The sequence below is a fragment of the Oncorhynchus nerka genome, linkage group LG10, assembly GCF_034236695.1.
Source record: "Oncorhynchus nerka isolate Pitt River linkage group LG10, Oner_Uvic_2.0, whole genome shotgun sequence".
Taxonomy (NCBI): domain Eukaryota; kingdom Metazoa; phylum Chordata; class Actinopteri; order Salmoniformes; family Salmonidae; genus Oncorhynchus; species Oncorhynchus nerka.
This window is the reverse complement of record NC_088405.1, coordinates 15,327,069-15,352,969: the sequence shown is the minus strand read 5'-3', so window position 1 is coordinate 15,352,969 and position 25,901 is coordinate 15,327,069. Positions and strand designations below refer to the sequence as shown.

General features: G+C 47.4%; 1 protein-coding gene across 5 annotated transcripts in view; it reads right to left on the bottom strand.

Moving 5' to 3' along the window:
* Positions 1-1,972: 1,972 nt before the first annotated feature.
* Positions 1,973-25,901, bottom strand: part of fam135a (family with sequence similarity 135 member A) — a 64,854-nt gene continuing 40,925 nt past the window's right edge. For 2 of the 5 annotated variants that reach the window (XM_065023047.1, XM_065023043.1), the window contains 14 exons: positions 23,328-23,405; positions 22,070-22,119; positions 21,600-21,758; positions 20,675-20,748; positions 19,355-19,509; positions 18,658-18,849; positions 13,320-15,468; positions 10,846-11,006; positions 10,442-10,533; positions 9,324-9,421; positions 6,855-7,006; positions 4,714-4,824; positions 4,450-4,563; positions 1,973-3,998 (listed from right to left, as the gene is read on the bottom strand). In XM_065023047.1, coding sequence (XP_064879119.1) covers positions 3,793-3,998; positions 4,450-4,563; positions 4,714-4,824; positions 6,855-7,006; positions 9,324-9,421; positions 10,442-10,533; positions 10,846-11,006; positions 13,320-15,468; positions 18,658-18,849; positions 19,355-19,509; positions 20,675-20,748; positions 21,600-21,758; positions 22,070-22,119; positions 23,328-23,405 — 3,791 coding nt within the window. In that variant the 3' untranslated portion in view covers positions 1,973-3,792. The remainder of the gene's footprint in view (positions 3,999-4,449; positions 4,564-4,713; positions 4,825-6,854; positions 7,007-9,323; positions 9,422-10,441; positions 10,534-10,845; positions 11,007-13,319; positions 15,469-18,657; positions 18,850-19,354; positions 19,510-20,674; positions 20,749-21,599; positions 21,759-22,069; positions 22,120-23,327; positions 23,406-25,901) is intronic. The other 3 variants (XM_065023044.1, XM_065023045.1, XM_065023046.1) reach the window with 3 other exon arrangements.

The following is a 25,901-nucleotide window of genomic DNA, read 5'->3' as shown; positions in this document are numbered from 1 at the left end:
AATGGTTGTGATGAGATTTTCTAACAGATGCTTTAATGGTATAGGAGGGTTTCGAGGACACAGATTAAGGCTAGTCATGAACTAATAGGTCATTTCAAGGGATATTCTCCAGAGTTAGATGACATGTTTAAGCAGTTGCTACTTTCCTGACAATCATCTGCCACATATATACTACATAACACCTGTCTGTGAGAAAGAAATCAGCCCCAGTCCTCTTATCAAGCCTTAATTAAACTGTGTGAGATGTTTAACAACGTTGCAGTCTGCTGGTGGACAGGATGTGTAAAAGAGGGTTTGTAAGGCCATGGATGGATGAACTGCCCCCAGGACTGTGATCTCTGGACAATACTGTTGACAGACTCACACCTGGTGTTGTTGTATTTTGTTTCCCTGGCCCTGTTGACCTTTTCTTCAAGTCAAGAAAAGATGGCCATCCATTGTCTACTTCCCGTCATCTTAGGGGGGAGATGAGCCTAATAACACCCCCCCCCTCCCCAAACCTCACCACCCGTCACCCCTCATCTACCGCCCTCTGACCCCTACACCCCCACTCTTTCTTGCAGTCAGCTCAACCTAGTTTAGTCCCTTTGAAGGACTGTCTCATTTAGGAACACATTACGTCATCCCACAATGCCCCTCTGCTCTCTGAAAGGGGGCGTCGAGAGGAGAGACTGGGGTAAAAGGGGAGGCGTTTGTGTAGTGAGTGTGTGTGTGTGCGTGGAGATGGAGGTCAATTGGGACTCCATTGTGTTACCATGGGCGACAACATTCCTAAAATCAGCTGGTTGCAACAGGCTTTTATGATTTACTCCAAACAGGGGCAAGGGAGCGAGGGGTAAACTAGGCTTGTAGACACTGAATAAATGGCATAGCCTACTAATAAATGTCCATTCACACATTCCTAGGATGGTTGACTGTCGTTTGTTTTTACACAACCTCAAATAATGAGGAACATTCATCCCAAATCCATCAAACATTAAAACCAGAGACACTTTATTTGATGGCGGAATAAAATAGCCTCATTTGTTTTTAGCCTACTCCATTGCCATTTCATTGTCAGCCATCTTGCAGTTGGCATGACAGTTCCATAAGGAGTTGGCATGACAGTTCCATAAGGAGTTGGCATGACAGTTCCATAAGGAGTTGGCATGACAGTTCCATAAGGAGTTGGCATGACAGTTCCATAAGGAGTTAGCATCCAGGCAAGTCCTCTTCAAGTCTAGATAACCTTTTCATCTAGGCTAGTCCCCTTCAAGTCTAGATAACCTTTTCATCCAGGCTAGTCCTCTTCAAGTCTAGATAACCTTTTCATCCAGGCTCCTCCTCTTCAAGTCTAGATAACATTTTCATCCAGGCTAGTCCTCTTCAAGTCTAGATAACCTTTTCATCCAGGCTCCTCCTCTTCAAGTCTAGATAATCTTTTCATCCAGGCTAGTCCTCTTCAAGTCTAGATAATCTTTTCATCAAGGCTCGTCCCCTTCAAGTCTAGATAACCTTTTCATCCAGGCTCGTCCCCTTCAAGTCTAGATAACCTTTTCATCAAGGCTCGTCCCCTTCAAGTCTAGATAACCTTTTCATCCAGGCTCGTCCCCTTCAAGTCTAGATAACCTTTTCATCAAGGCTCGTCCCCTTCAAGTCTAGATAACCTTTTCATCCAGGCTCGTCCCCTTCAAGTCTAGATAACCTTTTCATCCAGGCTCCTCGTCTTCAAGTCTAGATAACCTTTTCATCAAGGCTCGTCCCCTTCAAGTCTAGATAACCTTTTCATCCAGGCTCCTCGTCTTCAAGTCTAGATAACCTTTTCTGGAGATGGAATAGATTGAAAACCATACTATTGCCAATTGTTTTTTTCTCTGGCAGGGAAAGGTGATTATCTTGCAGTGGAATCCACATACACTACCATCTAGTCAAACATTTGAGTTCTTAACTTTCAACCAAATTGCATAAATGAGCAAAAAAAAAGACCAACAAATATTTATAATACATTTATTTAATGGTAAAGAGTGCAATGATTACAAACCATTTTCACAAAGAAATGAGAAGTTGATTTTATATCTAAAAACAATACTCATGTTAAAAAGCATAAATAATACACCCACCCATCTATGACAGCAAAACATAAATACTCTCCATGAACCAAGATATGTGCTATTCATAAGTACTGACCCTTAGCTACACCCCACCTTTACATTTGGGTCGTATTCATTTGGCACCAAGCGGAAGAAAACAGAATCAAACAGGGTTCTTCCCTACATGAATTTGTCCAATAAGCAAGGCTTTCTTTGCTTTCTGTTAGAAAACGTTTTGCTACGGTGAGCCCTAATGAACACGACCCTTCTGGCTATAACAGTTGAACGAGTTTATTTAAAACCTCTTGTAATAAAATGTTCTCATGCTTTAATCAAGCAAGGCTCGTATAATGTTCCCAACACCAGGTTGGGTTTAGTGTTGTGCACGATGCTGTAATGGCAAAGTAACAGCATACAGTATAAAACCTAGCTCTGGTCCAGTGCGCAACGAGTTGTCTCTTCCCCTGTTCAGGAAGGCTCAGCGCCAACAACCTGCACCGAACGCCCTGGTCCAGAGCTATAGAAAACCGCAAAGCCTTATAAGTCCCAGGCTGCATTGTCCGAGTTACAATCAAATTGATTCCGTTAAGTTAGTTCGACTAGACTGGAAGCCTTTACCTTTGTAAAATGAAAAAATAACACAAATTAAAATTCTGATAGTAAAATATGTACTTAGTAAAAATGACCATCCTCAGTAGAAAAATCAGTTTTTTTTTATACAGCTGTGGTGCAAATGAATGCAAGAGTATAATAGTTTGACTTTACGACTAATTTGTTGTTGTTGAAGAAAATGCACCTTTTAAATAAAGGTGAGGACAATATGAGAAGATGAGTCAGCTCACCATTTTTAGCAGCTACATTTCCAGATCGGTATTGCAATCGTCTTAATAACTGAATGAATGGTTTGAACAAAACCATGTGAAAATATAACCATTTCATAGATAAATAACACTGAAAAGATTACAATATGAGAAGGAAAACCATCCCCCCACCACAAGTACATTCAGAAAATCAACTTGCAATCATCCTTTGAAAAGTAGAACAATAAAAATGAGGAACATTCACTAACAAACCGATAAAAAAAAGAGCTAAAAAAACCTCAAAATAAACAATGATATTAGAATTTTGATCTTCCATATGGAAGCAGATGCATCTATAAAACCGTACGCCTCAACCAGATACAATATTGAGAATTGGGGTTTGGATGCAGTGAGGTAATATAAGCTACACATGATAGAAATAGCATCACTAGATTGATGGTCTAGTAATTATATTCTATGTATGCTCCACGTTCTCCTCTCTTCCCCTCTCCCTCCAGCCACAGGTTTTATTTGCTAGCCTGGTCCCAGATCAGTTTGTGCAGTCTTGCCAACTTCTCTGGTCATTGGATGGAGATGGGCAGAGATCTCACTTCAGCATCACTGACATGGTCTTAAATGTGTAAACTCCTTCCACCCGGTGACCTCCACAGGATACAATGCATACATTTCTTTTGGCATGTCAATGACTATAGGAGTTGACCAAAACAGTCAAAACAGATATGGGACCAGGTTATTGATTGGGAGGCCCCCATTCTCCCTCCTCCAGTCATTGATTTGATTGGGTGGCCACTCCTACTTCCTACTGAAAAAACGTCCCTCCGCTCCAGCCATTGGTTAGATTGGTAAAGCCCCCTCCCATCCCCCCTTCCAGCCATTAGTTGGATTCATAGACCCCTCCCCTCCTACTGAAAGAACTTCAGGCCTGCGACCAGGAAGAACTTCTCCAGAAAGATTTCCGAGTCGAGGACGGCGATGTGTGCTGCTCGGCCAATCAGGGAGTTGGCGGTGTTGGGCAGAGCATGGATGACATCGTAACGCACCAGGTTACAGTCTCTGTTCTGGAGAACCGGCAGCAACAGGTTCTCTATCATCTCTACATATACTGAACCTGGGAGAGGGAAAGTGCGAGAGAGGGAAAGTGAGAGAGAGGGGGAGTGAGAGAGAGGGGGAGTGAGAGAGAGGGGAGAGAGGGGGGGGAGGGGGGAGAGGAAGTGAGAAGATTAAAGGGAAAAAAGGGAGTGACAGAGAGAATAAGAAGAAGAATAAACTCCATTTAGAAGCATGTGCATACATTTTACATCTGGGTGGCCCGGGAATCAAACCCACAAACCTAATGTTGCAAGGGCCATGCTCTAACCAACTGAGCCATACATGACAACAATCAATCGAATGTATTCATGAAGCCATTTCAACATCAACAGTTGTCACAAAGTGCTTAACTGTAACCCGGCCTAGCAAAGCCCCAACAGCAAGCAGCAGCGAGAGGAACCAGGTTATTGGTCCAGTAGCTTGTCTACACTGTGAATAAATGTCCTGTGGGACACACGTTTAGGGCCCACCTGTTTGTTTGTCCTTCAGGGCTGTCTTACACATCTCTATCCTGGCTGAGTGATATGGGACGTAACGATCCTGCAGAGAGCCCACTAACACCACGTTCCTGAAGTGATGAAGACCTGCCACAATACATTGACACAGCACACCTGTTATTCATGTAACAATAGACAACAAGCTTAATTTAAATGCCCAGGAGAACAGATCGATACCAGGCGTTAACAATGTAACAAATTGCACAACAACAATGATCTTTTCTCTGCTCAACTCACCAGATTTCTTGCTAAGCTTGTAGAGGAAGGTCTGTCTGGGATCAGAGTGGTCTCTGCAGGTCAGCTGGAGCAGGGAGCCAGACTTCTTCCACTTCTGCATGAACCACAGGCCTGGGAGGGAGGAAGGAGGAGGAACACAGGGGTTAAAGACTGACTAAATCAACTAGGGAGCGGAAGACAATGACTTGTTTCCTTGACTGAGCGTAGCACAGTGTCGTAGTTAAAGGGAAATAAACATTCAACATTTTCACAGTACACTTTCCTGGAATAGTATACATAAAAATAAAATAAAAATTCTAAGCTAGAAGCTTTTTAAATTGAATGTTGTATCCTGTGTTTTTAAAGATAAAATTCTCCTTAATGCAACTGCTGTGTCAGATTTCAAAAAAGCTTTACAGCGAAAGCACAATAATCTGAGTACAGCGCTCAGCCACCAAAACAAGCCAATACAGATATCCGCCATGTTGTGGAGTCCACAAAAGTCTGAAATAGCGTTATAAATATTCACCTTTGATGATCTTCGTCGGAATGCAGTCACAGGAATCCCAGTTCCACAATAAATGTTTGTTTTGTTCAATAAAGTTCATCTTTATGTCCAAATACCTCCTTTTGTTTGCGCGTTTAGTTCACCAATCCAAATGCACAAGGCGCGGGAACTAAGTCCAGACGGAAAGTCCAAAAAGTTCCATTACAGTTCGTGGAAACATGTCAAACGATGTATATAATCAATCTTTAGGATGTTTTTATCATAAATCTTCAATAATGTTTCAACCGGACAATTCCTTTGTCTTTAGAAAGGAAAGGGAACAGAGCTCGTGCTCACAGCCGCGCACGATAAACAACTCATAGCTTTCAACTGAGCCACCTACTCTGACTCGTCTTATTCGCTCCCCTTTCACAATAGAAGCCTGAAACAATGTTCTAAAGACTGTTGACATCTAGTGGAAGCCTTAGGAAGTGCAATATGACCCAATTTACACTGTGTTTTCGATAGGGAATGAGTTGAAAAACTACAAACCTCAGATTTCCCACTTCCTGGTTGGATTTTTCTCAGGTTTTCACCTGCCATATGAGTTCTGTTATACTCACAGACATCATTCAAACAGTTTTAGAAACTTCAGAGTGTTTCCTATCCAAATCTACTAATAATATGCATATCTTAGCTTGTGGGCCTGAGTAGCAGGCAGTTTACTCTGGGCACGCTTTTCATCCGAATGTGAAAAACCAGCCCCCTAGCCCGAAGAGGTTTGAAAGTATTGTCTAAATGCCTCCTCTGCTTCCTCTTGCATGCATTGTAGCCTGCCTCAGCCTCACCACTGAGCGCCACATCACTGTCTGGCTCAGTAACCTACTCTCTGTAAACCACAGTTATTACAACTTAGTAGCCTATTTTTTTTTCTACTGCTGAGGTAGGATCTGTTTAAATGTTAGCTTGTTACATCATCTTTCTAACTGGCTAAGTACTACTAGCCAGAGCCCTTCATATTTTCTGAAATAGAAGTCTCTGCAGGCAGCTAGCCACCTGATTGACTGACAGTCACTTATAGATGGGCTATCAGTTGTCACACTCATTCTCATAGAGTCAGTTTTTGCTTGTTTAGTAGATGTCTGTAGACGCTGCAGGAGTCATGGGGCGGTTTTAAAACTGCCTTTTGTACGGCATCTCGCAAACACACTGCGAGCATGAACTATATAAATCTAATGAGGTAGGATATGTCAGATTCTTCAAAATCCCAACTGGTGGCCAGGGGTCCGATTTTGTCCCATGGATGGTTTTATTTCCCCCTCCCAAGTTTTCTGAGCAAAAATAAATAAATATAAATTGTGTGCTGAATTTTCATCGTTGGACATAAAAGATGCTAAAAACACCAGGAAATCAGCTCCAAATTAGGTGAATTTAAGAAATGTGTTCAAGTCTTCCCACGCATCAAACGCACACATCTTATACAAATATAAGCAAGGTTTGAAATAGTGATGTTTTAGTCAAACATATATATTTGGGCTTCTTGCGGTCAATTTGAATATTATTTATAATTGTTCCGGCCTCCCCAACCATCCGCTCCAGAAAATAAACAAATCGCTCCGCGGCTGAATCTAGGTGATGATCCCTGCTGTAGAGGGTATAGTGTAGAGAGACATACCTGTGTTGACCAGAGCAGAGCTGTTGTACAGGGTACCCAGGTGAGGTCCAGACAGAGAGAGGAAGGTGTGAAGTCTGCTCAGGTAACATTTAAACCTGGGTCTGGTCAGTACTGAACGAACTATCAGGTTCCCCAGGGAGTGGCCTACGAAGCTGAGAAACAGAGAATATAGATACAGGTCAGAGATCACGCAGGAGCTCAAATCAAACAAGGTAACAGTAAACATGTCGTCCCCCATGAATGACGCAGCCACCCTATAGCTTGGGCCAATCAGTGTAATTTTGTAAATGACGGATCTCTATGGCAAGATGCATCATTCACCCAAGTTTCCTCAGAATTGGGCCAGTGGTTTCTGAGATATCATGAGGTACTAACATATTAAAGGACCGAGACAGATCCCCTCCCCGATTTCATGGTGGGGGAGAATTAAATATGTCTGGATGTGGAGAGAACTGTTATACACCAGGGGGCATCTCAATAGTATTAAGTTGATTCAACTCTATGTCTTCTTTTCTCCATCTGCACTGATGGGAAAGGGGTGACTGACTGACTGGACAGTGGGAAAGGGGTGACTGACTGACTGGACAGTGGGAAAGGGGTGACTGACTGACTGGACAGTGGGAAAGGGGTGACTGACTGACTGGACAGTGGGAAAGGGGTGACTGACTGACTGGACAGTGGGAAAGGGGTGACTGACTGACTGGACAGTGGGAAAGGGGTGACTGACTGACTGGACAGTGGGAAAGGGGTGACTGACTGACTGGACAGTGGGAAAGGGGTGACTGACTGACTGGACAGTGGGAAAGGGGAGACTGACTGGACAGTGGGAAAGGGGTGACTGACTGACTGGACAGTGGGAAAGGGGTGACTGACTGACTGGACAGTGGGAAAGGGGTGACTGACTGACTGGACAGTGGGAAAGGGGAGACTGACTGACTGGACAGTGGGAAAGGGGAGACTGACTGACTGGACAGTGGGAAAGGGGAGACTGACTGACTGGACAGTGGGAAAGGGGTGACTGACTGACTGGACAGTGGGAAAGGGGTGACTGACTGACTGGACAGTGGGAAAGGGGTGACTGACTGACTGGACAGTGGGAAAGGGGTGACTGACTGACTGGACAGTGGGAAAGGGGTGACTGACTGACTGGACAGTGGGAAAGGGGTGACTGACTGACTGGACAGTGGGAAAGGGGTGACTGACTGACTGGACAGTGGGAAAGGGGTGACTGACTGACTGGACAGTGGGAAAGGGGTGACTCACTGGACAGTGGGAAAGGGGTGACTCACTGGACAGTGGGAAAGGGGTGACTGACTGGACAGTGGGAAAGGGGTGACTGACTGGACAGTGGGAAAGGGGTGACTGACTAGACAGTGGGAAAGGGGTGACTGACTGACTAGACAGTGGGAAAGGGGTGACTGACTGACTGGACAGTTGGAAAGGGGTGACTGACTGACTGGACAGTGGGAAAGGGGTGACTGACTGACTGGACAGTGGGAAAGGGGTGACTGACTGGACAGTGGGAAAGGGGTGACTCACTGGACAGTGGGAAAGGGGTGACTCACTGGACTGTGGGAAAGGGGTGACTCACTGGACAGTGGGAAAGGGGTGACTCACTGGACTGTGGGAAAGGGGTGACTCACTGGACAGTGGGAAAGGGGTGACTCACTGGACAGTGGGAAAGGGGTGACTCACTGGACAGTGGGAAAGGGGTGACTCACTGGACAGTGGGAAAGGGGTGACTCCTTGGACAGTGGGAAAACCAATTCATGGGTGCTAGAGATCCACTATGTTGCTTCTACCCATCCCATTATTACTTCTTTCCATCAGCGCAGATGAAGAAGAGGAGAGGGACACACTTCAGACTATAGCACCCATAGTAGGGGGACAATTAAAGAAGCAGAGACCGTGAGGTTGTAGACCTGACGAACCCATATGTACCTGGTCTTAGAGACGGTGAGGTTATAGACCTGAAGAACCCATATGTACCTGATCTTAGAGACGGTGAGGTTGTAGACCTGAAGAACCCATATGTACCTGATCTTAGAGACAGTGAGGTTGTAGACCTGACGAACCCATATGTACCTGATCTTAGTGACGGTGAGGTTATAGACCTGAAGAACCCATATGTACCTGATCTTAGAGACGGTGAGGTTGTAGACCTGAAGAACCCATATGTACCTGATCTTAGAGACCGTGAGGTTGTAGACCTGACGAACCCATATGTACCTGATCTTAGTGACGGTGAGGTTATAGACCTGAAGAACCCATATGTACCTGATCTTAGTGACGGTGAGGTTGTAGATCTGACGAACCCATATGTACCTGATCTTAGAGACGGTGAGGTTGTAGATCTGAAGAACCCATATGTACCTGATCTTAGAGACGGTGAGGTTGTAGACCTGAAGAACCCATATGTACCTGATCTTAGAGACCGTGAGGTTGTAGACCTGAAGAACCCATATGTACCTGATCTTAGAGACAGTGAGGTTGTAGATCTGAATGTACTGAACTATTTCATCCAACAGCCGGTCTGTCATCTGCTCAAAGTCAGCAAACGTGTCATTCTGTGGGGAAAACAACAAAAAGTCAGACCTAAAGTTCTACAGACTGACAAGGACAAGGCATTGTTTACTGCACTTGCATAAGAGGATACAGACGAAACTGCACTCCCGTGACAATACTGCACTCCCATGAGACGAAACTAGAAGAAATTCCTATTAACCATCCATTGTTGATTGTCATTCAAGTTTATTTATTTATTATTAACCTTTATTTAACCAGGCATGTCAGTTAAGAACAAATTCTAGTCCAACGCTCTAACCACTAGGCTACCCTGCCGCCATACGAATGTACTTGAAATACATAACGTCCCATAATAATGTGAAGTAAAGAGGCAGATGAGGTAGTGTCGGTTGGTTCAGGTGTACCATAATGAGGTAGTCGGTTGGTTCAGGTATCCCATAATGAGGTAGTGTCAGTTGGTTCAGGTGTACCATAATGAGGTAGTGTCGGTTGGTTCAGGTATCCCATAATGAGGTAGTGTCAGTTGGTTCAGGTATCCCATAATGAGGTAGTGTCAGTTGGTTCAGGTGTACCATAATGAGGTAGTGTCAGTTGGTTCAGGTATCCCATAATGAGGTAGTGTCAGTTGGTTCAGGTGTACCATAATGAGGTAGTGTCAGTTGGTTCAGGTGTACCATAATGAGGTAGTGTCAGTTGGTTCAGGTATCCCATAATGAGGTAGTGTCGGTTGGTTCAGGTGTACCATAATGAGGTAGTGTCGGTTGGTTCAGGTGTACCATAATGAGGTAGTGTCGGTTGGTTCAGGTGTACCATAATGAGGTAGCGTCGGTTGGTTCAGGTGTACCATAATGAGGTAGTGTCGGTTGGTTCAGGTGTACCATAATGAGGTAGTGTCGGTTGGTTCAGGTGTACCATAATGAGGTAGTGTCGGTTGGTTGGTTCATAATGAGGTAGTGTCGGTTGGTTCAGGTATCCCATAATGAGGTAGTGTCGGTTGGTTCAGGTGTACCATAATGAGGTAGTGTCGGTTGGTTCAGGTGTGGTACACTATGGTTAGTTACCTGGTTGCGTTCGGACATGAGGAAGTCTATCCTAGCTCCAGGTAGGCCCAGCTCCAGGTAGGTCTTCACCAGACGCAGGTCAGCACTGTTACCTGGAAGACACAGAATGAAGGAACACCCAAAATATTTCACATTAGACCTGGGTTCAAATACCGTTTGAAATCTTTCAAATACTATGAGCGATGCATTAACCTGTCTGGAACCACTACTGGGTCTTTCCTATTGGTTCCATTGCCAAGTCAAGCTTGATCAAGCCAAGGTAAAGGTTTTGAAATTATTTCAATAGTATTTAAACCCAGATTGGTTTTCAATATATTAGACCACAACATGTCCTGTTCCAAAAAGAACTGAAGCAGATAACAAGATGGGTTGATTATCTGACTAAATGGATAAAGTGTAGTTACCATCGAGGCCGTGGACACAGACGATGAGGTGGATGCCCTCGTCACAGTTGTCATCCTCCTCCAGGCTAAAGTAAGGGACACTGGAGGCCAGGTCTCCCACCTCACTGTACAGGAACCCTGGTAGTCTCAGCTGCTTCAACTCCTCTTTGGCCGCAACAAAACTACACCACGAGGATAAGGAAGACATGTTTATTATTTACCTGGCCAGTAATGTTGCTTAATAATATAAGCTATTATGATAATCATAATAATACTACTATTGTACACTGAGTGTACAAAACATTAAGAACACCTGCTCTTTCCATGACATAGACTGACCAGGTGAATCCAGGTGAAAGATACAATCCCTTATTGATGTCACTTGTTAAATCCACTTCAATCAGTGTAGATGAAGGGGAGGAGACAGGTTAAAGAAGGATTTTAAAGCATTAAGACAATTGAGACATGGATTGTGTATGTGTGTCATTCAGAGGGTGAATGGGCAAGACAAAAGATTGAAGTGCCTCTGAACAGGGTATGGTAGTAGGTTCCAGGTGCACCGGTTTGTGTGAAGAACTGAAGACAAAAAGGGGGGGATGCAATGCAATATTAGGAGGATGTTCCTAATGTTTTGTACACTCAGTGTATATGCCATATAGCAAATGCTTTAATCCAAATGGACTTACAGTCATGCATGCATACATTCTACATATGGGTGGTCCCAACAGGAATCGAACCTACGACCCTTGGCGTTGCAAGCGCCATTATCTACAGACTGAGCCACAAAGAACCACATTAATGTGCAAATGGTGCATCGTCCCTGTCAAATCAACCTAATACAGTAAAGTTAACGGAGCAACATTTCCCTAGCTAAGGCTTAAGACATAACCATCAAAGAAGCAGAAATGAAATTATGGAACTGTGGACTGTAGGACATGAGGTGACTAGACTGTGGACTGTAGGATATGAGGTGACTAGACTGTGGACCGTAGAACATGAGGTGACTAGACTGTGGACTGTAGGACCTGAGGTGACTAGACTGTGGACTGTAGGACATGAGATGACTAGACTGTGGACTGTAGGATATGAGGTGACTAGACTGTGGACTGTAGGACATGAGGTGACTAGACTGTGGACTGTAGGACATGAGGTGACTAGACTGTGGACTGTAGGACATGAGGTGACTAGACTGTGGACTGTAGGACATGAGGTGACTAGACTGTGGACTGTAGGATATGAGGTGACTAGACTGTGGACTGTAGGACATGAGGTGACTAGACTGTGGACTGTAGGATATGAGGTGACTAGACTGTGGACTGTAGGACATGAGGTGACTAGACTGTGGACTGTAGGACATGAGGTGACTAGACTGTGGACCGTAGAACATGAGGTGACTAGACTGTGGACTGTAGGACATGAGGTGACTAGACTGTGGACTGTAGGACATGAGGTGACTATTTTATTTATTTTTATTTTACCTTTTTTTAACCAGGCAAGTCAGTTAAGAACAAATTCTTATTTTCAATGACGGCCTAGGAACAGTGGGTTAACTGCCTGTTCAGGGGCAGAACGACAGATTTGTACCTTGTCAGCTTGGGGGTTTGAACTCGCAACCTTCCGGTTACTAGTCCAACGCTCTAACCACTAGGCTACCCTGCCGCCCCTAGACTGTGGACTGTAGGACATGAGGTGACTAGACTGTGGACTGTAGGACATGAGATGACTAGACTGTGGACTGTAGGACATGAGGTGACTAGACTGTGGACTGTAGGACATGAGGTGACTAGACTGTGGACTGTAGGACATGAGGTGACTAGACTGTGGACTGTAGGACATGAGGTGACTAGACTGTGGACTGTAGGACATGAGATGACTAGACTGTGGACTGTAGGACATGAGGTGACTAGACTGGACCGTAGGACATGGACTGGACTGTAGGACATGAGGAGGTGACTAGACTGTGGACTGTAGGACATGAGGTGACTAGACTGTGGACTGTAGGACATGAGGTGACTAGACTGTGGACTGTAGGACATGAGGTGACTAGACTGTGGACTGTAGGACATGAGGTGACTAGACTGGACCGTAGGACATGAGGTGACTAGACTGTGGACTGTAGGACATGAGGTGACTAGACTGTGGACTGTAGGACATGAGGTGACTAGACTGTGGACTGTAGGACATGAGGTGACTAGACTGTGGACTGTAGGACATGAGATGACTAGACTGTGGACTGACATGAGATGGACATGAGATGACTAGACTGTGGACTGTAGGACATGAGATGACTAGACTGTGGACTGTGAGGACATGAGATGACTGAGGTGACTAGACTGTGGACTGTAGGACATGAGATGACTAGACTGTGGACTGTAGGACATGAGATGACTAGACTGTGGACTGTAGGACATGAGATGACTAGACTGTGGACTGTAGGACATGAGATGACTAGACTGTGGACTGTAGGACATGAGATGACTAGACTGTGGACTCACGCTTTCATCTGTGGTGTGGGGGCGCTGTCATACCAGCGCAGGCTGTTGGAGGTAAGGGAGGTGGAAGGGGTAGGGACTAGAATTCTCCCCTGGGAAGAGCCCACTGAGCTGGGAGCCAGGGGGGAGCGGACAGGGGCACCATAGCCTGGAGGAAGACCCCTGGGCTCCTGAACATGGTCCAGTCCCAACTGTTCAAACATCAGACTCCTTCCTACTGCCCCTCCATCTCCTTCATCCTCCTCCTCCTCGTCAACAACACCGTTCACGAACGCCAAGCCGTCTCCTTCCTCGTAGAAGCCGTTCTCTATCATCTCGTTGTCCTCTTCCTCGTCTTCCTCTACAGGCGGCCCCGGCCCCGCTCCACACAGTATCCCCAGGGTGATAGCTGACGTCTCTACAGGGCTGATCTCTGAGACGTCTGTGCTGGAGCGAGAGCCAAAGTAGTTTTCTACCAGTCCCTTCTTGACCAGGTCACTGCTGCTGGCGGTGGAGTTAGAGGAGGGGTAGGAGGCTGTCTGGGGCTCACTACGGGGGGCACCTGGACCCCCTACGGCCCCCTCAGAGGAACATGTTAACAACCTGGGATCAGTGTTAAGTGTTGACTCAGAGGTTGAGGAAAAAGTCCTAGGAGGCAGATATTGAGATGCAGATCCCCCACTAGCAGTGGTGTTGAGGCCCAACCCAGCGTCGGGGTGCGTTTGGCTGGGTACAGAGCAGCGTGTTGGGACAGATGGTGGTGGTTCTCCAGAGAACACCAGGCTCTGTTGCTCCTGTACCAGAGCACTGGACTTCCTCATTCCCCCTGGGCCTGGTGGCCCCTCGGCCTCCCCTCCTCCTACACTGCTGGAGCCCCTGGACACAGACATACCCCCCTCCCCCTCGTCATCCGAGGGCAGCGAGTTGATGGAGGTGAGGGAAGACTGGACGCCGCTGACCGCGCTGACTGTGCTCTCCGGGTTGAGGCCCTCTCCAGTCCCCATGCTGCCCTTATGGACAGAGGTGGGCTGGACGGGCCGGGGAGCAGGGCTGAGTAGGGGTCGTTCGGCCTGCTGGGGGCCCAACTCAGTCTCAGGGGCCCCAACCAGCCCTACGGCCCCACCCTGGGTAGCCAGCTGGATAGCGAAGGAACTGGGCTCGCTCTCGATACCAGAGTCAGAGAGGCGGGAGGAGGCACTGGGGACAGCAGCACCTCCGTCTGGTGGCAGCCTGATACAATCACCTTTCACCTGCTGTAGATGCACCAGGCCTGGCCTCTGACTAACCTCTGTCATTACCTCTCTACCCCGAGGCCTGTCAGACACCTCAGAACTCCAGTCTCTCATAGCAAGGTGTTTAGAGTCGGACATACACAGGTCTGTCTGGGTGATTTCTGGGATATCTCTTTTGGAGGTCCCATCCCCATCTGTCCGACAGGGCAGGAGAACTGTCACTGTGTCTCCTTGGTACGGGTCCTTGTCACTGGGTTGGACCTCGATGTGCCGGAGTCCAGTGGCGGTAGAACCAGGCGTGTAGTGATCGGGCAGCTGCTGGCTGCAGTGGTCAACGGCAGCATTTTTGTTAATTACTTGGTTATTATCTGTGGTGGCTAATCCGGCTACAGCTCCAGGACCAGCCTGGGCCGGCTTGTTCTGTGTGTCCAAGCTCACTAAGGCTGTGAAGTAACCTTTCTGGCTAGCCACGCCACTAGCTACTAGGACGTCATCCTCAAGGAGAGAGTCAAAATTAAGAACAGCATTTGCCTGTCCAGTGGCGGTGGTAGCACCAGGCTCAGGAAAATATTTTGAGATCCTAGTCCTTAGGTCAGTGTTGGAGTCTCCCCCAGTTACCCCCAGCAAGGCATCCCTCTCCCCCTGCTCCCTCTCCTCCCTCTGCTGCTTCAGGTCAGCCTCTCCCTGGGCCTCTCTGTCATGGTCAGTTTCTCCATGTGTTAGCTGTGAAGGGTTAGCGGCCTTCCCCAGGTTCTTATAAGCCACCAGAACCACAGAGTCCTTGGATCCCTGTCTGATGAGCTTCTTGGCGTTCTCCCTCTCCGTCTTGGCGTTCTCCCTCTCCGTCTTGGCGTTCTCCCTCTCCGTCTTGGCGTTCTCCCTCTCCGTCTTGGCGTTCTCCCTCTCCGTCTTGGCGTTCTTCTTCAGTTTCACTGACTTGCCTTTAATACAAAGAAAAAGCATGTGTTTTATATTTAAGGAGTTTTATCACAAACCCAACGTGCTTCAGATGAACTGATAAAACATCATGGTTCCCACTCTATTCAAGGAAGCAGTGTCAAGGATTTGTCAGTGCCACATTTACCAAGACATATAGACTGAGACAGTACTCACTGGGGGCAGAACACACAATAACTATCATCTGAACGTCTGGCATACTGTAGTAACTATCACCTGAACGTCTAGCGTACTGTAGTAACTATCATCTGAACGTCTAGCGTAGTAACTATCACCTGAACGTCTAACGTACTGTAGTAACTATCATCTGAACGTCTAGCGTAGTAACTATCATCTGAACGTCTAGCGCAGTAACTATCATCTGAACGTCTAGCGTACTGTAGTAACTATCATCTGAACGTCTAGCGTACTGTAGTAACTATCATCTGAACGTCTAGCGTAGTAACTATCACCTGAACGTCTAGCGAAGCAACTATCACCTGTCTAGTAACTATCATCTGAACGTCTAGCGTAGTAACTATCACCTGAACGTCTAGCGAAGCAACTATCACCTGAACGTCTAGCGAAGCAACTATCACCTGAAGGTCTAGCGTACTGTAGTAACTATCACCTGAACGTCTAGCGTAGTAACTATCACCTGAACGTCTAGCGTACTGTAGTAACTATCACCTGAACGTCTAGCGTAGTAACTATCACCTGAACGTCTAGCGTGGCAACTATCACCTGAACGTCTAGCGTAGCAACTATCACCTGAACGTCTAGCGTTGCAACTATCACCTGAACGTCTAGCGTAGCAACTATCACCTGAACGTCTAGCGTAGCAACTATCACCTGAACGTCTAGCGTAGCAACTATCACCTGAACGTCTAGCGTAGTAACTATCATCTGAACGTCTGGCGTAGTAACTATCACCTGAACGTCTAGCGTAGCAACTATCACCTGAACGTCTAGCGTAGCAACTATCACCTAGCGTAGCAACTATCACCTGAAAGTCTAGCGTAGCAACTATCACCTGAACGTCTAGCGTACTGTAGTAACTATCACCTGAACGTCTGGCGTACTGTAGTAACTATCACCTGAACGTCTAGCGTAGCAACTATCACCTGAACGTCTAGCGTAGCAACTATCACCTGAACGTCTAGCGTAGCAACTATCACCTGAACGTCTAGCGTAGCAACTATCACCTGAACGTCTAGCGTAGCAACTATCACCTGAAAGTCTAGCGTAGCAACTATCACCTGAACGTCTAGTGTACTGTAGTAACTATCACCTGAACGTCTAGCGTACTGTAACTATCACCTGAACGTCTAGCGTACTGTAGTAACTATCACCTGAACGTCTAGCGTACTGTAGTAGCTATCACCTGAAGGTCTGGCGTACTGTAGTAGCTATCACCTGAACGTCTGGCGTACTGTAGTAACTATCACCTGAACGTCTAGCGTACTGTAGTAACTATCATCTGAACGTCTAGCGTAGTAACTATCACCTGAATGTCTAGCGTACTGTAGTAACTATCACCTGAACGTCTAGCGTACTGTAGTAACTATCACCTGAACATCTAGCGTAGTAACTATCACCTGAACGTCTAGCGTAGTAACTATCACCTGAACGTCTAGCGAAGCAACTATCACCTGAACGTCTGGCGAAGCAACTATCACCTGAACGTCTGGCGTACTGTAGTAACTATCACCTGAACGTCTAGCGCAACTATCACCTGAACGTCTAGCGAAGCAACTATCACCTGAACGTCTGAGCGTCTGTAGCAACTATCACCTGACTATCACCTGAACGTCTAGTAGTAACTATCACCTGAACGTCTAGTAACTATCACCTGAACGTCTAGCAACTATCACCTGAACGTCTAGCGAAGCAACTATCACCTGAACGTCTAGCTATCACCTGAACGTCTAGCGTAGTAACTATCACCTGAACGTCTATCACCTGAACGTCTAGTAACTATCACCTGAACGTCTAGCGAAGCAACTATCACCTGAACGTCTGGCGAAGCAACTATCACCTGAACGTCTAGCGTACTGTAGTAACTATCACCTGAACGTCTAGCGTAGTAACTATCACCTGAACGTCTAGCGTAGTAACTATCACCTGAACGTCTAGCGTAGTAACTATCACCTGAACGTCTAGCGTACTGTAGTAACTATCACCTGAACGTCTAGCGTGGCAACTATCACCTGAACGTCTAGCGTGGCAACTATCACCTGAACGTCTAGCGTAGCAACTATCACCTGAACGTCTAGCGTAGCAACTATCATTTGAACGTCCAGCGTAGTAACTATCATTTGAATGTCTAGCGTAGTAACTATCACCTGAACGTCTAGCGTAGCAACTATCACCTGAACGTCTAGCGTACTGTAGTAACTATCACCTGAACGTCTAGCGTACTGTAGTAACTATCATCTGAACGTCTAGCGTAGTAACTATCACCTGAACGTCTAGCGTAGTAACTATCACCTGAACGTCTAGCGTAGTAACTATCACCTGAACGTCTAGCGTAGTAACTATCACCTGAACGTCTAGCGTAGTAACTATCACCTGAACGTAACTATCACCTGAACGTCGTACTGTAGTAACTATCACCTGAACGTCTAACGTACTGTAGTAACTATCACCTGAACGTCTGGCGTACTGTAGTAACTATCACCTGAACGTCTAACGTACTGTAGTAACTATCATCTGAACGTCTAGCGTAGTAACTATCATCTGAACGTCTAGCGTACTGTAGTAACTATCATCTGAACGTCTAGCGTACTGTAGTAACTATCACCTGAACGTCTAGCGCAGTAACTATCATCTGAACGTCTAGCGTACTGTAGTAACTATCATCTGAACGTCTGGCGTACTGTAGTAACTATCACCTGAACGTCTAGCGTACTGTAGTAACTATCATCTGAACGTCTAGCGTGGTAACTATCATCTGAACGTCTAGCATACTGTAGTAACTATCATCTGAACGTCTAGCGTGGTAACTATCATCTGAACGTCTAGCGTACTGTAGTAACTATCATCTGAACGTCTAGCGTACTGTAGTAACTATCACCTGAACGTCTAGCGTACTGTAGTAACTATCACCTGAAAATCTAGCGCAGTAACTATCATCTGAACGTCTAGCGTAGTAATCATGATAGTAACTATTCCTATGAATAACAACAACACACCTTTGGACTTGGGCAGGTCTGGGCAGTCATCGGGCCAGGTTGTGTCCATCATGGTTGGGGGCCGAGGCTCCAGGATGGGGCTGGGGAAGGATGCTGTGGCAGCTGCAGTGGAAGAGGATGAGGCCTTAGAGTTACCGGAGGACGTGGAGCCACTCCGGGGGTTATGTACGCCCAGCCACGGCCCGTCCCGATCTGAAGCAGGGAAACCAGAGTACGGAGAAAATATCAATGACCTTTATCCACCAAGTAGATTTACATATACCCAGAATTACATTAGGTGAAATGGTGTTGTCATAGTAAACAATCAACAGACAGAAAAAATAGAGACGATACACAACAGACCAAATATATTCATAGAGAACGACAAAGAAACACTTCCATGTTGCCACTTTCCAGTCTCACTTCAAATGTTCAAGGCACTTAAATGAACAAGTTACTGTGATTGTAGGAATGATATTTTAAAGTAAAAGCGCGAATGTGATTTTCCCTGATTAATCACAAATTCCTGCTTATATGACATAACCCTCTATACGTATATCATAACCTAGCCCGAAAACAATATTTACTTTGCTGACTTTTCTAAATTGAAGTGATCACATCCCTGCTTTAAATAGCTGTCTCTCTAACGGTCTGCCATGTTACTCAAAGAAATATAGAAACATAATCTATTTCATTCTATTTCTATTGCGTCGCTGACCTTCCGTGATAGAGTCCAGGTATCTGTCCTCGAAGATGATTGGCAGGGAGCTGACGTCCCCGTCCAGGTCGGCACATGCAACAGGAAGTGGTGGTAGAGACAGGAAGTAGGAGGAACTCTTGATGGCTGTGGTCATCTGCTGGTGGCTGTGAGCACTGACGTGAGGAGGGGAGAGAGAGCGGGAGAAGACATGAGGAGGGGAGAGAGAGGGGAAAGGGGAGAGAGAGAAGGCGTGAGGAGGGGAGAGAGAGCGGGAGAAGACGTGAGGAGGGGAGAGAGAGGGGAAAGGGGAGAGAGAGAAGACGTGAGGAGGGGAGAGAGAGCGGGAGAAGACATGAGGAGGGGAGAGAGAGGGGAAAGGGGAGAGAGAGAAGACGTGAGGAGGGGAGAGAGATAAGGGAGAAGACGTGAGAGAGGGGGAGAGAGAGGGGAAAGGGGAGGGGAAGAGGGGAGAGAAAGGCGTGGGAGGGGAGAGAGCGGGAGAAGACGTGAGGAGGGGGAGAGAGGGAAAGGGGAGAGAGAGAAGCGGGAGGAGGAGAAGACGGGAGAAGACGTGAGAGGGGAGAGGGGAAAGGGGAGAGAGAAGACGTGAGGAGGGGGAAGAGGGAGAAGACGTGAGGAGGGGGAGAGAGGGGAAAGGGAGAGGAGGGGAGAGAGCGGGAGAGAAGACGGGAGGAGGAGGGGAGAGAGGGAAAGGGGAGAGAGAGAAGACGTGAGGAGGGGGAGAGAGCGGGAGAAGACGTGAGGAGGGGAGAGAGAGGGGAAAGGGGAGAGAGAGAAGACGTGAGGAGGGGGAGAGAGCGGGAGAAGACGGAGGAGGGAGAAAGGGAGGAGAGAGAGGGGAAAGGGGGAGAGAGAGAAGACGTGAGGAGGGGGAGAGAGCGGGAGAAGACGTGAGGAGGGGAGAGAGAGGGGAAAGGGGAGAGAGAGAAGACGTGAGGAGGGGGGAGAGAGCGGGAGAAGACGTGAGGAGGGGAGAGAGAGGGGAAAGGGGAGAGAGAGAAGACGTGAGGAGGGGAGGGGGGAGAGAGGGGAGAAGACGGAGGAGGGGAGAGAGAGGGGAAAGGGGAGAGGAGAAGACGTGAGGAGGGGGGAGAGAGGGGGAGAAGACGTGAGGAGGGGGGAGAGAGGGGAAAGGGGATAGAGGGAAGAGAAGACGTGAGGAGGGGAGAGAAGACGTGAGGAGGGGAGAGAAGACATGAGGAGGGAAAAATAAAACAGTACAAATCTTCATTTTCTGTTATTGTGAATTGGTGGTTAATTAATCATAAAAACAGAGACAGACAGGACACACACACACACGTTAGTAATTTGTCTTACTGTAGTTCCTGATAGGCCAGTGCCGTTTGTCTCGGGTGTTCCAGACAAAAGAAGGCCTCTGCAAATCTCCGCACCTGAAATAAGGAGAGAGAGCAAGAGACCAGAATGAGAACACATGAACAGAGTGAGGTACTCCATGGTCAGCAGGGTGAGTGAGGTGCTCCACAGTCAGCAGGGTTAGAGAGGTACTCCACGGTCAGCAGGGTTAGTGAGGTGCTCCACAGTCAGCAGGATTAGTGAGGTGCTCCACAGTCAGCAGGGTCAGCGAGGTGCACCACGGTAGGCAGGGTTAGTGAGGTGCTCCACGGTCAGCAGGGTTAGTGAGGTGCTCCACAGTCAGCAGGATTAGTGAGGTGCTCCACAGTCAGCAGGGTCAGCGAGGTGCACCACGGTAGGCAGGGTTAGTGAGGTGCTCCACGGTCAGCAGGGTTAGTGAGGTGCTCCACGGTCAGCAGGGTTAGTGAGGTGCTCCACGGTCAGCAGGGTTAGTGAGGTGCTCCACGGTCAGCAGGGTTAGTGAGGTGCTCCACGGTCAGCAGGGTTAGGAGGTGCTACGGTCAGCAGGTGAGGTGCTCCACGGTCAGCAGTGAGGTGCTCCACGGTCAGCAGGGTTAGTGAGGTGCTCCACGGTCAGCAGGGTTAGTGAGGTGCTCCACGGTCAGCAGGGTTAGTGAGGTGCTCCACGGTCAGCAGGGTTAGTGAGGTGCTCCATGGTCAGCAGGGTTAGTGAGGTGCTCCATGGTCAGCAGGGTTAGTGAGGTGCTCCATGGTCAGCAGGGTTAGTGAGGTGCACCATGGTCAGCAGGGTTAGTGAGGTGCACCATGGTCAGCAGGGTTAGTGAGGTGCATTCCGGTCAGCAGGGTTAGTGAGGTGCACCATGGTCAGTAGGGTTAGTGAGGTGCTAGGTGCTGCTAATCTACTCACTCTGAGTGTGTGATGCTCCACAGCCAGCAGGGCAGCAACATTCTCCTGCAGTGAGACCACCTCCAGGAACTGACCCCACAGGGCCATGAGGAGGGAACACAGCTGGGCCAGGTTCATATTGACCAGCTCTGCCAGCTCGTCCGGGCTCTCCGCTCTCTGCTGTTGGAGAGAGGGGGACATGGATTAGCCCAGTATAGACACCAGGGGGCGCCACAAAGACAAGCTAAAACACAAACACAGGCCCTGTTCCAATTCCTCCATGTTTCCTTGAGGTCAGCACATCTCTATTTGATTTCAAATCCAATCATACTCAATGAAGAACTTTGTCCAGGAGTTTAAGTCCAGGACTTTAATCTGGGTCAGGGAGACCTGCCATAGTGCTGGAAGTGATTAGTCCACTAAGTAGACCTATCGACTTGACTATGAAAAGGGCTCAGACAGTGAGCTGATGGCAGAAACTAATATCGTACCTTGACTTGATCACAGAGCTCAGTGAGACGGTTCTCAACGTCTAGTTCCTCTGGAGAACAAAACAAAGAGCATTAAAAAGAGGTCATTTTTTGTTGTCAATTCCACAATCATATACATATCTGTCAAGTCTGACAGACAGGCTGGAAAATCAACAGTATCATTAGACATAAGAGCCAATCAGATGGATGAAGAGAAGACAAGAAGAGAGTCAGAGAGAGAGAGAGAGACCTATCCCCCAGAGATATGACTGTGACAGAAAAGGACAAGAAGAAGAAGAGAGCCAGAGAGAGAGAGAGAGAGAGAGAGAGACCTGGACCCCAGAGATATGACTGACAGAAAAGGACAAGAAGAAGAAGAGAGCCAGAGAGAGAGAGAGACCTGGACCCCAGAGATATGACTGTGACAGAAAAGGACAAGAAGAAGAAGAGAGCCAGAAAGAGAGAGAGACCTGGACCCCAGAGATATGACTGTGACAGAAAAGGACAAGAAGAAGAGAGAGAGAGAGAGAGAGAGAGAGAGACCTGGCCCCCAGAGATATGACTGTGACAGAAAAGGACAAGAAGAAGAAGAGAGCCAGAGAGAGAGAGAGAGAGAGAGAGAGAGAGAGAGAGACCTGGCCCCCAGAGATATGACTGGGGCAGAAAAGGACTAGAAGAAGAAGAGAGCCAGAGAGAGAGACAGAGACAGAGACAGAGAGAGAGAGAGAGAGAGAGAGAGAGAGAGAGAGAGAGACCTGTCCCCCAGAGATATGACTGTGACAGAAAAGGACAAGAAGAAGAAGAGAGCCAGAGAGAGAGAGAGAGAGAGAGAGAGAGACCTGGCCCCCAGAGATATGACTGTGGCAGAAAAGGACTAGAAGAAGAAGAGAGCCAGAGAGAGAGAGAGAGACCTGGCCCCCAGAGATATGACTGTGGCAGAAAAGGACTAGAAGAAGAAGAGAGCCAGAGAGAGAGAGAGACCTGGCCCCCAGAGATATGACTGTGACAGAAAAGGACTAGAAGAAGAAGGCCCACCTGTGGGGAGAAGGAAGTGTGTGAATAAATGACAGAGGACTATGACAGGCACTGACCTCTAGGAGTTATAGTGACTGAAAGACTGAGGCATTGAAGCACACAGAAAGATTACCAGGTGTGTGGGAAAAAAAAAAAACCAAGAGGAGAAAGCAAAGAAACCAAACGGAAAAAGAAAAGATATGAAGAAGCAGGTTGAACTGAGTGTAGAGGGAAGGAGGGTAGGGTTCAGGTAGGGGGGACATACCTATAAAGACGTGCCTTTGGTCTGGAGGGAAGGGTCTTCTGAGTACTCTCTCATAAAGGACTTGCATGCTGGGCTTGGCTAGTAGGAGTGATTGGCACATATATAAGGGCATGTTTAACCTTGCTTTTGTTGTTACTATGCCCTCTAAGGTTAGAATGGATTAATAAGTACTTGATCATGTTCAGGATGAAACATTTTTTGTGACTAACAGTCTGTGAAGCACCAGACCACAGCTAGTTGTAGGGAGGAGGGTTGATGTTGTGACTGTGACTAACAGTCTGTGAAGCACCAGACCACAGCTAGTTGTAGGGAGGAGGGTTGATGTTGTGACTGTGACTAACAGTCTGTGAAGAACCAGACCACAGCTAGTTGTAGGGAGGAGGGTTGATGTTGTGACTGTGACTAACAGTCTGTGAAGCACCAGACCACAGCTAGTTGTAGGGAGGAGGGAGGAGAGTTGATGTTGTGACTGTGACTAACAGTCTGTGAAGCACCAGACCACAGCTAGTTGTAGGGAGGAGGGTTGATGTTGTGACTAACAGTCTGTGACCACAGCTAGTTGTAGGGAAGGGTTGAGTCTGTGACAGTCACCAGACCACAGCTAGTTGTAGGGAGGAGGGTTGATGTTGTGACTGTGACTAACAGTCTGTGAAGCACCAGACCACAGCTAGTTGTAGGGACCACAGCTGATGTTGTGACTGTGACTAACAGTCTGTGAAGCACCAGACCACAGCTAGTTGTAGGGAGGAGAGTTGATGTTGTGACTGAGGAAGCACCAGACCACAGCTAGTTGTAGGGAGGAGGGTTGATGTTGTGACTGTGACTAACAGTCTGTGAAGCACCAGACCACAGCTAGTTGTAGGGAGGAGAGTTGATGTTGTGACTGTGACTAACAGTCTGTGAAGCACCAGACCACAGCTAGTTGTAGGGAGGGAGTTGGAAGTTGAGCTAGTTGTGTTGATGTTGTGACTGTGACTAACAGTCTGTGAAGCACCAGACCACAGCTAGTTGTAGGGAGGAGGGTTGATGTTGTGACTGTGACTAACAGTCTGTGAAGCACCAGACCACAGCTAGTTGTAGGGAGGAGAGTTGATGTTGTGACTGTGACTAACAGTCTGTGAAGCACCAGACCACAGCTAGTTGTAGGGAGGAGAGTTGATGTTGTGACTGTGACTAACAGTCTGTGAAGCACCAGACCACAGCTAGTTGTAGGGAGGAGAGTTGATGTTGTGACTGTGACTAACAGTCTGTGAGGGTTGAGCACAGTCCAGACCCAGCTAGTTGTAGGGAGGAGAGTTGATGTTGTGACAGTCTGTTGTGTGACTAACAGTCTGTGAAGCACCAGACCACAGCTAGTTGTAGGGAGGAGAGTTGATGTTGACTGTGACTAACAGTGAAGCACCAGACCACAGCTAGTTGTAGGGAGGAGAGTTGAGAAGCACCAGACCACAGCTAGTTGTAGGGAGGAGAGTTGATGTTGTGACTAACAGTCTGAAGCACCAGACCACAGCTAGTTGTAGGGAGGAGAGTTGATGTTGTTGTGACTAACAGTCTGTGAAGCACCAGACCACAGCTAGTTGTGAGTTGACAGTCTGTGACTAAGCACCAGACCACAGCTAGTTGTAGGGAGGAGAGTTGATGTTGTGACTAACAGTGAAGCACCAGACCACAGCTAGTTGTAGGGAGGAGGGTTGAGTCTAACAGTCTGAAGCACCAGACCACAGCTAGTTGTAGGGAGGAGAGTTGATGTTGTGACTGTGACTAACAGTCTGTGAAGCACCAGACCACAGCTAGTTGTAGGGGGAGTTGATGTTGTGACTAACAGTTGAAGCACCAGACCACAGCTAGTTGTAGGGAGGAGGGTTGATGTTGTGACTAACAGTCTGTGAAGCACCAGACCACAGCTAGTTGTAGGGAGGAGGGTTGATGTTGTGACTAACAGTCTGTGAAGCACCAGACCACAGCTAGTTGTAGGGAGGAGGGTTGATGTTGTGACTGTGACTAACAGTCTGTGAAGCACCAGACCACAGCTAGTTGTAGGGAGGAGGGTTGATGTTGTGACTAACAGTCTGTGAAGCACCAGACCACAGCTAGTTGTAGGGAGGAGAGTTGATGTGACTGTGACTAACAGTGAAGCACCAGACCACAGCTAGTTGTAGGGAGGAGAGTTGATGTTGTGACTAACAGTCTGAAGCACCAGACCACAGCTAGTTGTAGGGAGGAGGGTTGATGTTGTGACTAACAGTCTGTGAAGCACCAGACCACAGCTAGTTGTAGGGAGGAGAGTTGATGTTGTTGTGACTAACAGTCTGAAGCACCAGACCACAGCTAGTTGTAGGGAGGAGAGTTGATGTTGTGACTGTGACTAACAGTCTGTGAAGCACCAGACCACAGCTAGTTGTAGGGAGGAGAGTTGATGTTGTGACTAACAGTCTGAAGCACCAGACCACAGCTAGTTGTAGGGAGGAGGGTTGATGTTTGATGTTGTGAGCTAGTTGTAGGGAGGAGAGTTGATGTTGTGACTAACAGTCTGTGAAGCAACAGACCACAGCTAGTTGTAGGGAGGAGAGTTGA